The sequence below is a fragment of the Musca domestica genome, unplaced genomic scaffold (assembly GCF_030504385.1).
Source record: "Musca domestica strain aabys unplaced genomic scaffold, Musca_domestica.polishedcontigs.V.1.1 66, whole genome shotgun sequence".
Classification (NCBI taxonomy): domain Eukaryota; kingdom Metazoa; phylum Arthropoda; class Insecta; order Diptera; family Muscidae; genus Musca; species Musca domestica.
In genome coordinates this window covers 3,019,880-3,033,511 of record NW_026712376.1, presented here as the reverse complement: position 1 = coordinate 3,033,511, position 13,632 = coordinate 3,019,880, and the positions used below count along the sequence as shown (strand labels likewise).

The 13,632-nt window shown below is 34.7% G+C and overlaps 1 protein-coding gene across 1 annotated transcript in view; it reads right to left on the bottom strand.

The window, feature by feature from the left end:
- LOC101898725 (uncharacterized) overlaps positions 1-13,632 on the bottom strand; it is a 296,976-nt gene continuing 283,344 nt past the window's right edge. The window contains exon 9 of the mRNA XM_059129706.1: positions 1-5,756. Within this exon, the coding sequence (XP_058985689.1) occupies positions 4,814-5,756 (943 nt within the window). The 3' untranslated portion in view covers positions 1-4,813. The remainder of the gene's footprint in view (positions 5,757-13,632) is intronic.

Genomic DNA, 13,632 nt, shown 5'->3' with positions numbered 1-13,632 from the left:
CCCCCATATAACGGTACCTCCCTATATTCGGTATTTTGATGATTTTAGCGACATTATTCACGGGAATTGTTTTAAATTTGGTATTTGAAGTTCAAAATGGATACTACACCCTAAGACGGAAAATTATCCGTGCAGGTCCACGTCTTCGTATAGCCCCCATATAACGGTACCTCCCTATATTCGGTATTTTGATGATTTTAGCTACATTGTTCACCGTTTATTTCAAGTTTCGAATTTGAATATGGTAATGGCTTATGACCAACAATGCCTATGTATGTCCCCGTCGTATAGACCCCAAAATAACGGCTATATTCGGTATTTTTAAAATTTTAACAGAATTTTTTAAGGATTTTATTTTTTGAAAATTTCCAAATTCGCTGCAAATGGTGGAGGGTATTAAAAGTTCGGCCCGGCCGAACTTACTGCTTTTTAACTTGTTAGTTGTTGTAATTGTTTTTATTTTTACATATTTATATGCGTGACAAATAAGATTTTCTCATAATGCCTAATATTATAAGTAATTCAATATTCTATAGAATATATTTTAAATTATTGTTGTTGTGTATGTTGTTACACATGTATTTATTTATTTATTTTTAGATATATTATTTTACTTATTAGTAATTAAGTTATTCGATATTTGTATATTTGTAATTGTTATTTGGAATGAATTGCAAATAAATAATTAATTTGCTGTCGTGTTTTTGTCAAAGATAATCAAATGGAAATTATTTGAAATTAAAATAACGAATTTAAATGTTGGTGAGATTGTATTAAATAACCTAAGGATTTAACAAATAATTTCATTTGACCTATGACACAATTTTTTGTTTTCTTTTCCTCAAACAGAGTGTAAATACGAGGGGTGTTAATATTCGTAAATTCTAAATATTCTGAGTTCTCTTTTTATACCCTCCACCATAGTATGGAAGGTATATTAGGTTCGCCATTCCGTTTGTAGCACCTCGCAATATACATTTTTGACTCCACAAAGAGTATATTCCTGATCTAGATTAGCATAAAATTCTATGTCAATTTAGTGATGTCTGTCTGTGGCAATCACTCTAGCTTCCGAACGAATTGAAGTAGGTAGATCAAATTTTACACAAAAGTGTGTTTCATCTGCTGGACATTTGGTTTTCACCGGATATGTTTAAAATTTCGTATTTTAATTTTGTGTAATGGGTACTATAGCCTATGACAGACAATTGCATATGCAGGTCCAGATCTTTGTATAGCATCCATCTAACCGTACCTCACTATATTTGTTATTTTGAGGAGTTAAGCGACATTATTCACCGGAATTGTTTAATATTTCGTATTTACAGTTCGTAACGGGTACTATAACCTTTGATGATTGCAGCTATATTATTCAAAGCAATTTTTTCAAATTTCGTATTTGAAGTTTTCAAACAGGTCCAGGTCTTGGTACTTTCGGTATTTCTGTACGGTACCTCGCTATATTCGGTATTTTGATTTTTCAGCGACACTATTCACCAGAATAGTTTCAAATTTCGTATTTGAAGTTCCTAATGTGCACTACAGTCTATGACAGAAAATTGTCTATGCAGGTTCAGGTCTTCGTATAGCCCCTGAATATCAGTACCTCCCTTTATTCGGTATTTTGATGATTTTAGTTACTTTCGGTACGGTACCTCGCTATATTCGGTATTTTGATTTTCAGCAACACTATTCACCAGAATAGTTTCAAATTTCGTATTTGAAGTTCCTAATGTGTACTACAGTCTATGACAGAAAATTTTCTATGCAGGTTCAGGTCTTCGTATAGCCCCTGAATATCAGTACCTCCCTTTATTCGGTATTTTGATGATTTTAGTTACATTATTCTCCGGAACTTTTTCAAATTTCGTATTTGCACTTCATAATGGTTACTACAGCTTTTGACAGAAAGTTGCCTATGCGGGTCCTCATCTTCATGTAGACCCCAAAATAGATTAAAATTTTAATATAATTTTTAACGGATTTTTTTTTTTTTTTTTGAAAATGTATAAATTTTTTCCAAATGGTGAGGATATTCAAAGTTCGGCTTGGCCAAATTTACTGCTTCATAGTGTCTTTTTCAAGGCGAATTGAATACAAATATGGGTACCTTTTAAAATTTTTGTAATGCCAAATTACAGACAATGCGTGATTCAAAGCATCTACAATTGGGATGTACTCTCAAACGTTAGGATTATCAAAACGTGGACAAAGAGCATCCATTTCTGTCGGATGACACTTCGTTCAAAAACTATTGAGAAGCCTTCAAATATGGGAGATTACACCAAACGCTACAACAAAATGCGGACCTATATCAATAATTTTTGGCAAAGGCGATATTAATATTGAGTAACATTAGCCTGATTTGTTATTTGAAATGTCAAAATTAAGCTTTTTATTTGGAGCAATACCAAGAGGATTAGATTATATTTCGAAGAAAGTCTTTTCTCATTTGGAAAATGAGACTACGACCCTAACATCTCAATACGGCCAGATTTGCTATTTCCTCCAGGTGTTGGAATCTGGACCGATATTCGAAAATTTTATTCAGTGATAACCCAAGCTACCTTATCACTACCATTCCTATCTCATGGCCTAAAATCTCAAAATGCCGAAATTCATGAGGTATGCAAATAGCTGACCTGTATTGGAAATTGTCTACAGGTGGGGTTTTATTCTCTGAAAATAAATATCAAATTACAGCTAAATATTTTAAATCGTGAGTAATGACCACTCATATGGAAGCTAGGTATAAGTCTAACGTCAAATACTGCAGGATATGTGGGGAAGGCTTTACTTTCAAAAACGCAACTCTTTTCGATGCTTGTTCTCCATTCTTTCTACTTCTCTCTATAAAGATGTATCATCCTCCATCCTTTTAAAATCTTTCTTTTCCTTTTTAACACAGTATAATCACAATGAAACTAACCTATATGGAAGCTATACCAACAAATTGCCCGAAACTACGGATTTTTGTGGAAATGATTTTTGCTATTGAAAACCCGAAATTTCGAACTGCTGCCGATAAATTTGGAAAATATACTTTTATAATGGGGCTATACAAAAATTTTATACTATGTGGTGAGTTCTTTTCGGGGTGGGTTTCTGCCGCCTGGGAACACAAATGCTAACCTAAAATTTTTCAAATGAGGGTTGTAAATGATATAACGCCTATATGGTCAAAATTCTGGGGACTTATGATACATTTGAGTAAAATTGTATCCAATTTCCCACCTCTATATTCGCGGCCAAATCAGCAATTCTTAACTACACTAAAAAGTGGAGTGGTCTTCTATAAAGAAAATCTTCTAAAAAAAAAACCTTTTAGTCATTCTAAAAATAAGAGTTTTTAGTCTTCTGTAAAGACGATTTTTGATTTTCTATAAAGATGGCCTTTTAATCGTCTATGAGGAGATCTCTTGGTCATCTATAAAGAAGAATTTTTGGTCTTCTATGAAAAGACTTCTGGGTCTTCTATAAAGAAGACCTTATGATCTTCCATAAGAATACCTCTTTTTCTTCTATATAGTAGGCCTTTTGGTTTTCTGAAAGTATTACTACTGGTGGTCTTCTATAAGAAGATTTTGTGGTCTCCTATGAGAAGACCTGAAGGTCTTCCTAAAGCCCTCCTGCAAATTGCACCTTATTTGATTGGAAATAAATTAGGACCAAAACCGTTTGACTTCCGAAAATATGGAGCTATCGTTCTATGACGCCTATACATAAAAGTAGGAAGAAACAGAATAGGAAGTACCGTTCTATGGGGTTGATACCAAAATGTGGTTCCTCATTGTGAATTGAAAAAAAAAGAAATTTGAAATGACTGCTGATTTGGTTGGAACTTGAGACAAAAACCTTCGAAATAACGGGGCCATAAATAAATGTTGACCGATGTGGGGTATTTTCAATACTAACAATTTTAGGACATTTATTTACTCTACCTTGATTTCAATAAACGGTCATGCAGATGGAGAGACGGACGGCCGGACATTGCATAGGTGATAAATCCTATTATGAACAACAGATGCCAAATATTAAACAATTCCGATAGAAAATACGACGTTATATGGAGGCTGTACAAGAAATGTGTATGCCAAATGGAATGCATGCTATGCGTCAAATAATATTGTTTTCAACAGACAGATAGGCGGAAAGATGGGCCAACAGCTGAAACGATATAGAATTCAATGCTGATCCTGAATATATATACTTTATGGGGTCTCCGACAAATATTTCGAAGTATTACAAACGGAATGACAAATTTCCTTTTCTTGGTGCAAATGTACATGTACATTGTCTCCATTATCTGCTGGAGGATATCAACACCGGCGATATAGCGCCACTCCGTATCCACTCCGCTCTGATCGAAGATAAAATAATTGCAACAAATGAAGTGGTGGGTTGTAAAATTAAAACTAATTATTTAACAACAACAATATAAAATGTACATCTTTTGGTGTAGTTGGCCTGTGTATACATTGAGTTATTTATGCATTCATTCATTCATTTATTCATTCTATATTATTATAATTATTGTTGTATGATTTAATTATTTGTATAAATATTACCTATATTAGAACAACAAACAAATATGTATTATGTATTTTTGCCTCGCCTTATGTATATATGTGTGTGTAACGGCAACCTAATTTACAACAATATGCAACCGAAAGTACAGTCAAAGCCGGAAGCCATAACGAACGGGAAATCATGTCGGAAACAAAAGCATAAAATTAGATTTTCAAATTCAAACTACACTCACAGCATTGTTGCGCCCGCTCTGTAATCAGGCTTATGGATTATCAAAATTTAATTAGAAATACCTAAAATGCGAGAGCAGGTGGTGGTCTCCCGCAAAACTCCTACATGAGTTCAGATGAATGCCTAACTCACATATTGACTCCATGCAACGCCTTAATAATATGTGGTCACAGCACTTGTGACAGACATGGAGATTCTTCTGGCTATCAGAGGCGGCTTTAACTCTAAAGACAGTGTGTAGACGGGATGCAGCTGAGTTTTGATGTTGCATAATAATTTCACTTGAATCCTCCCCTGCGGGGATGGCCAGTCTCTGGATTTTGCCATTATGTTGCCTGACATTGTTGCTGCTCTTGACGGAATCAAGAGTCAGAAGATGTAGCTTATTGTCATCGCTGCTGCTGCTGCTGCTGTTGTTGAGCTGTAGTGAACTGTCACTGTTGCATAAACTATTGGAGTCACTACATTTGTTGTGACTCCTGTGACCCTTGTCGCAATGGTTTGTACCTATTTGAAAAGCCCTCATCGGTTTCTGTTGCATGCACGAGTGTCCACAGCTATGCTCGCTCCCAGCCACCAACTCAACGGATAAATTGTCATTGTGTGCATTATTGTGGTTAGCATTGTTGTAGTGATTGACATTGTCGGCCGTTTTTGCTCTCTGTAATTTAGATTTCTCTGTGTTTATGAATCGGCTGAAATTCAAGTGCTCCTGACATTCCTGCTGACATGTAATTATGAGGCGAGTCATTGCCTGTAAAAGATTTAGTACAAGTCGCAAATTTATTAGGGCAGCAGAGCAGAGAATTGCGGAGAGAATAATTCCGTTTAGATGCTTTAGGTGTCCGGCATTCGAACGCAGTGCACTTTGTTCCTTTTCCAAACATTGGCGAAATTCTTTGTAATCGACACGTGTAATGGCACAATAGTGATTCAGCATACACATATTATCGCATGGATCGGTTTGATAGCGTACCGAGTTGGCACGATAGTATCTGAAAAGAGAGGGGATACAAAAAATAGTATTTTATTAGCAGATGAACAATAATTAGAAAAAAAAAAAATGTGAACAAGTTCATAGAAAAGAGTTTTTGTTTTTATATTTTAACATTCGCATTATTAAATATTTTTTGAATTACGGCATAGTTCGATATTTTCTAATGTGAGTGGCTCATGCCAGCAAAAAATCAGAGGCTAAATGACCCGAGTAACCCATTTTACGGTAATGTAAAAAGATATCACTACTACCAGTGGATTTAAAAAAATGAGTTAGTCCTAAAAAAAAAACAAAAAATAGTTTAAAAGTGTCAGTTTTTTTGCTGACAGCCAATGTTCGATTATTTAAATATATTTTGACTCCTGTATTATTATTCAAATTGCTGACTGTCGATGGAATAGGTTCCGAAGGAATCGAGCAATTATGTCCATTTCGCTTCGGTCCTAAATATATATAATAAAACAAGTAAGCAAAGGCTATTGTCGTGCGGGGCCGATCATGTGATACCCTACAACACTACAATATGTTAGAAACTCCCTTATGTCCATTCCATAAATTTTTGGAAGATTTCGCTTTTGGAATTATGTCACGGAGCACTGCCCAGATATTACCCTTAGCATTTTGACCAGGGACATCTGCCCAATATTTACGCACTCCGTCGAGCTGTTAGTTGTTGTGGTCTATTTTACAGCTAAATATAATCCAATGGTCGTCCAAAATGCTAGAATTTTTCCCTGTCCCTGGAAAACATTTCGGTTTTTGGTTAATTTGAACCCCTAATTATTTTGCAATCATCTCCAAAAGCAAGAAGCACCTCCCTACCTCTAAATTTAGACTCATCTATATTATTTGCTTGTCTACGATATTTGGCTATATTCGTCAACGAAATCAGCATAAAAAAGCCAGAAGTTCGCTTTTTGTGTATTTAGGATATCGCCTGTAAGTAATGCTGGTATTTTTTCACACAAAATTAGTGGTCCATTCTACCCGCTGTACTAAACTCTAATTTCATGCAAGATTTCGTGTCATTTGGTTTATATTTGTGACCTTTATAACGGCTGCAAAATCAGGAACATTTTTAGTTTTTGTTCTATATATATGCCTAACCCTACTGAGCCTAACCCTATCCTTGTGAAAATTTTCGTGAGGATCGGACGATAAATGCAATCTGTATATAATAACCCCGACCTACGTTGTAAGGTGAAAAAATATTACAAAATATATACTTCGATATTATAAGTCAAATTGAAACAAGTAAGCAAAGGCTATAGTCGTGCGGGGCCGACTGTTATACCCTACAACACTACAATATATTAGAAGCTCCCTTATGTCCAAATCCATATTGGAAGATTTCGCTTATGAAATTAGGATTTTGACTAGGGACATTTGTCTAATATTTATGCACTCCGTCAGGCTATTAGTTGATACAGTAAAATACAGTAAAATATAATCCAATGGTCATCCAATATGCTAGAATTTTTCCCTGTCCTTAACTCTGTTCACAGGCGTGTCGATTGGCTTCAATTGTGTGATCGGAAAACATTTCGGTTTTTGGTTAATTTGAACCCCTAATTATTTTGCAAACATCTCCAAAAGCAAGAAGCACCTCCCTGCCTCTAAATTTAGACTCATCTATATGATTTGCTTGTCTACGATATTTGGCTATATTCGTCGACGAAATCAGCATAAAAAAGCCAGAAGTTCGCCTTTTGTGTATTTAGGATATCGCCTGTAAGTAATGCTGGTATTTTTTCACACAAAATTAGTGGTCTATTCTACCCGCTGCCTAAACTCTAACTTTATGCGAGATTTCGTGTCCTTTGGTTTATATTTGTGACCTTTATAACGAAAAAAAATCAAGAACATCTTTAGTTGTTGGTCCATTTCAACCCCTAATATATTGCGGACATATTTGAAAACAATAGGCATAGCCCTTCTGAGCCCAACCCTACCCTTGTGAAAATTTTCGTGAGGATCAGACGATAATTGCAATATGCATTTAATATCCCCAACCTGTGTTGTAAGGTGAAAAAATATTACAAAATATTATAAGTCAAATTGAAAAAATCGCATGCGATAAAAAATACGAACAAATAAAAGAGATTAGATTTTATACTTTTATGCCAAGAGGGCATCCGGAATTGACAAAATTTTTCAAAATCGGTCCAGCCATTCTTGAGATATAAGCATTCTAGCTAACATTACCTTCCTTTATATATATTTTGTATATATTTCGCTATATATAACCGATATATTTAATATCGGCATCTACGTAACGGTCAGAATTGACCTGTTCGTCTATTGTGATTTCGCTGGGATTAAAAATATTCGCCGTTTAATGGAAATGTTTACTTTTATTAAGCAAAAATGATATGGTCTATTTCAACTACTAAATATTACCCGATGACCATCAAAATTGGAAGACTTCTGCCCAGACCTAAGCTCTAGCACCGTGCTAACTTCCACGTAGATTGGTCTATAATTGCGGCCTGTAGAACAACTGCAAAATCTGGAAATTATTCAGTTTTTGGTCCATTTCAACCCCTAAATATTATGCGATTATATCCAATAGCAACAGGGTTCTATTTTGACCCAAACCCCACCTCCATTCTAAATTTCGTGAAGATCGTGCCATAATTGCGAGCTGTAGAGTGATTACAAATTAACATGGACAGACGGACGGACGGACATATATAGCTAGATCGACTCAGCGCGGCGAGATAGGAAGATCCATATATACTTTCCTATGTGGGAAATCAATATTTCGTGGTGTTACATAATTTTTGGCATAAACTTATAATACCCCCAACACAAAGTATTGTAGGGTATAAATGTTGGACTATATTGGTTTATATGATATATGTGATAACTTTTAGAAAAATGTTAAAAAGTGGTACCAGATATATTCGATCGAAGTATTCCATTTTCATACTTCGTCTAATATAGATAAAACCAGTAAGGAAAAATCAAAAGTCGGGCTCCAGTAACAAAATAATTGATTTTTAAGTAGATCATACCTTCTATCAGAGGGAACTAATATATGGGAGACATATCTGTTGTTTGCCTAATAAACCTAAAATCGAATTAAGGATAAATGTGGGAGCTATATCCAAATATGAGCCGAGCTCTTTAAGATATCTGGTACCAAATATCATTGTAGTCGAGTGCATATTATAAATGAGGTACTTAAAGACCTAATCAGATGGCTTCAAAACTGAATTCGGTCGGATGTGCCAACATTCAGGTCATACTGAGTGATATTGGCCATATGGTGCACAAACAAACCCGAAATCGGTTGAAGATATATATTGGAGCTATATCCAAATCTGAGCCGATTTTTATAAAATTTGTCACAGGTTTTTCTGGACGTTATCTGATATTTGGTACCAAATGTCATACTTGTGGAGTGTATATTACGAATTTGAGGGACGTAAAAACGTAGTGATATTGGCCATTTGGTGCACAATTAACCCGAAATCGGTTGAAGATATATATGGGAGCTATATCCAAATTTGAACCGTTTCTCACCAATCTCATTTGGGTTCGTCTTTGGACCAAACAAATATTGTTTGGAAAATTTCATCTCAATGGGACGGATAGATAGACTTACATACTTAAATCGAAAAATATTATCCAATCTTCTGCAAAATTATAAATTCTATATTCAACTCAAGTTTCTTGTTGGGAGGAATATTTAGATATAGTAAGATGTAAAGTAACGCTCATTGTTTCGCAAGTTATGACAGATAAAAGTATTGAAAATTGGGAATCTTTGTGGGTGAGGTACTAGAAGGGTTTCGCAAATATATAGCATCTTCACAGTATATCTTGTGTGAGCAAAAATGCTTGTATGTGTGAAATTTGAAGAGAGTTGGATGCTTAATTCAGTTTCTTTGAACTTTGTTTTTTTTTTAATCTTAAAGCCAATATGGGGGAGTTTCCAGAAGAAATGAGCCAACCTCTACCATCTATATAATTGATCCTCTGTAGGTGGAATATTGAGATGCACCTGAATGGAATTGCATGTTAATTTCGCGTTTATGAGCTTCATGGATACTCAAAATTTCGACCCTATATGGGGGAGGTACCGGAAGGAGTGGACCGATATATCTATCTTAACAGCACATTGTTAGTAGAAGTAATGGGATGTGTGTAATATGAAGAGAACCGCATGCTTATTTTGGATTTTATAATCGTTTTGATTATCCAAAACTTTAACCGTTTGTGGGAGGGGTACCCAAAGCAATGGACCGATACATTCCATCTTCATACCAAACCTAGGTTGATAAAAATATTGTGATGTGTGTAATATGAAGACTCTTACATCATTTTATAAGAGTTGTTATTCAAAATTGTGAACCATTGTGGGGGAGGTACTTGATGGAGAGAACCGATATTACCCATCGCCGAACTCGATCTAAGTTTGATAATAATATAAAGATGACATGTTGATGACTAGATTTAAGACTTGAAACAACATAAAGTAGTCATGTATAGAAGTTTGCATGGCCCTATGGGCTAGGTAACTGTGTTAATCTATATATATAAATGTAAGTTGTGTTAGTTACTACGCTTATAACTCAAGAACCGCTGATCTGATTTTAACGATTCATACAAATTCTGAATTGTCTCTTTTCCGAAAAGGATAATATTCAAAAAATCGCGTAAAAATGTGATATATTAACATTTTCATTTTGACTTCTGAAATGTACAATCGTAATGTTTATTTTGTATGTTTTTTTTTTCTATTTTGACTTACTTTTTTCGAATGTACATTTGTAGTGTTTTTTTTAATATTTTTTTTTTCTTTTTGATTCGAATATTAATACCAATTTATTTTGACTCGATTTCTTGAGAACTGAAATAGAAGCCGGGTTACATTGAAGTGTAGTACCAAATTATGTGGTGGCGAAACGAAATAGATGTTATCGAAATAATTTAACGTGGTCACATCAAATTTAAGTCAAAATTTCTAAAAATCTTGAAAAAAGAGATCTCATTGCAAAAATTCTCAAATCGGGGAAAAAATTACATAAGGTATAACTAAAGAACGGCTTGACAATTCATACAATTTTGGAATGGTATCCAATAAAAATATTAATAACAAATTTCTTTTTGGTGTGATTTTTTTCAATTTGACATACTATATTGAAGTGAACATTTTTTATTGCCTTGAAATCTGAATGAATAATATTTAAAATAAAATGAGTGACCTACGTGGACCTACATCTTTCATATGGCAATAATCCGCCCAATGAGAACTCAAAATGCAATTCATTGGAACTGCAGTCAGTGAAATACCGAATATAAAAGGGTGCAAAATGGTAGAGCGAATTGGACATTTAGGAAAAAAGAAAGAAATTGTTCCTAAACTTTCCAGATGTCTTAAATCGCTTTTGCAGGTCATGATATATGACCCCCGGATAAGGGTACAACCCTATTTCAAGTATTGTTTACATTTTAACCACATTTTTCTCACACCCATTTTAATTTGATAAGAAACCATCCTCGCAAAATATGATCATGTTTTGGTATAACCATCATATAATTTAAGCCATGTTCGGGGTCTTCGACATTTTTTTCATCTTTAGGCCTTTATTTGGCATCTTTGTTTCTAAGGGTGTAAAAAACCTCTTCTCATAATATTTTCAATTTTCGGAGTAGAGTCCATCTTGGTCTTGACCACATTCATCAATTGATTTGGCTAAAAAATTGTATTTAGGCAACTCTGGGGTAGAGAATCGTCCCTCAGATAATTGTCCACATAGGCATTTATTCGAGTATAGTTCTCACATTAGTGTACCCACAAATCCGCTTTCCTAACCAATGTTTGGTCAGAAAAGAAAATTTGATATACTATTGAATTTGAAACTCCCAAGAGAATATTGGTTGGGAACGTAGATGTGGGATTAACATCTACATGCCATAAACTCCGAAATATCAAATTGTGGCAGAAACATGAAAAAATCACGAATATTAATTTTTTTGTTCGTTATTGAATTATACTATGATGAAAAATATGGACTTTATGGGTTCTCCAACTCACAATTTAAATGACAAAAATAAATTAATTAATATTTCACGGTAATGGGAGTAAAAAAGCAATTATCTTTGACTATTTTGAAATCATTCCGCCCTCAATTATGAGGTGGACAAAACTAAATACCACGCAGCACGGTATTCTTAACATTGGAAATTCAATACCAAAAATTTAGCTGAGTTTTCACATGGGGCTATCATAGAAGTTCTATATCATACAGGTTTTTAACACTCAATTATAGCCTTAGGCTGAAAAATAAGATCAGGCTATTCAAAATATCTAAAACCGACGGTAGATTATTATCTATTATAATTTTTCCCATGAATGTTTATTTCTATTTAGAAATTACTATGGAGTTATTTTACTTATAATAAAAATTGTGCCGCTTTCATAATTCTATAATGCTTAAAAAAATATGCATTAAAGACTAAAAGTAAGGGCCGGCAACGCGGACCGGGCCAGCTAGTTGAATATAAATAAAATAAATAAAAAACCAGTAAAAAAGGCTCAAAAGTCGGGCGGGGCCGACTATATGATACCCTACACAACTATGCATATTTAATAGAACTCTCATAAAAGAAAAGTTTATATTGCAATTTCTGAAGTGCCAAAATTCACGCCATTTGGACTGATATTATCCATTTGGTGCAGAAGAAACCTAAAATCGGATGAAAATATATATGGGAGCTATATCTAAATTTCAACCGATTTTCACCAATAGGGTTCGTCCTTGAGCCAATCAAATGTTATTTAGAAAATTTCATCTCAATCGAATAATAAATGCGACCTGCATTTTGTTTACAAAAATACATGGACACACGGAAGGATAGACGGACATGCATAAATCGACTCAAAATGTGATTCTATGCTGATCACCAAAAGGAACTATGAGTCTATCTCGTTTTCTTCTCCATGTTACAAACAAATGCACAAAGACATAATGGTGTGGTGTAGGGTATAAATATAGCATCAGAACAGGAGGTACCTCCAACAAATTTACATTTTGTATGCACATATCTATTGATCGGTTCCAGATAAAATCTTCAAATTTGGAATGTGTCAGTCTAAACGTAAATTAGATCGAATTTTATTGAAATCGATTGAGGTTTGGATATAGCTTTTATATAAATTTTGGAAGATTTCTTGTATTTGATGCACCAAAAACGACATGTTTGTCTGATTCCAATGAAATTTGGAATAAGCGACGGAATTTTGTGTAAAAAAAAAAATTTGTTGAATTTTATTGAAATCTTCTGAGGTTTGGATATAGCTTCCATATAAATTTTCGTCCGATTTCGTGTATTTGATGCACGAAACACGTTTTTTTTTTTTTTTTATCGCAAATTACATTGAAATTTAAAATGTGCAACTGAATCAGAAGAAAGATTTTTTTCCTTTCCTAGAACCGTAGCCTTTCATTCTGGCGAAAGTATAGGCGACGATAAGTCTGATCACCCGCCGGTGGAGCACGTAGTCTATACGATGAATGCAGTCGAACCTCTCCTGAAATACTACCCCTAAGCATCCCAACTTATCCGAGCTGCTCCGAGTCTATCTTCGGACTCGGCCGTAGCACAACATCGCGCCATCCAACGAAATATCGATGTGGGGCATCGAGATCCTCGTTAGCACGCCTATTGACCGGAAAAGGCTAATTGGACATAATAGACATAGGTCAGAAGGAAACCGCCAGAGGGAGAAGCCGGAATGCCGCAGGAAAAGGTTTTGAATAATATCGGATCAAGGATAGAATCCAACAGCGGGCGGCGGTTAGAGAGTCGCTAACTAAGTTTAATCCTTCAATATCGATATCTCATCCTCAAGTTTCGACTGT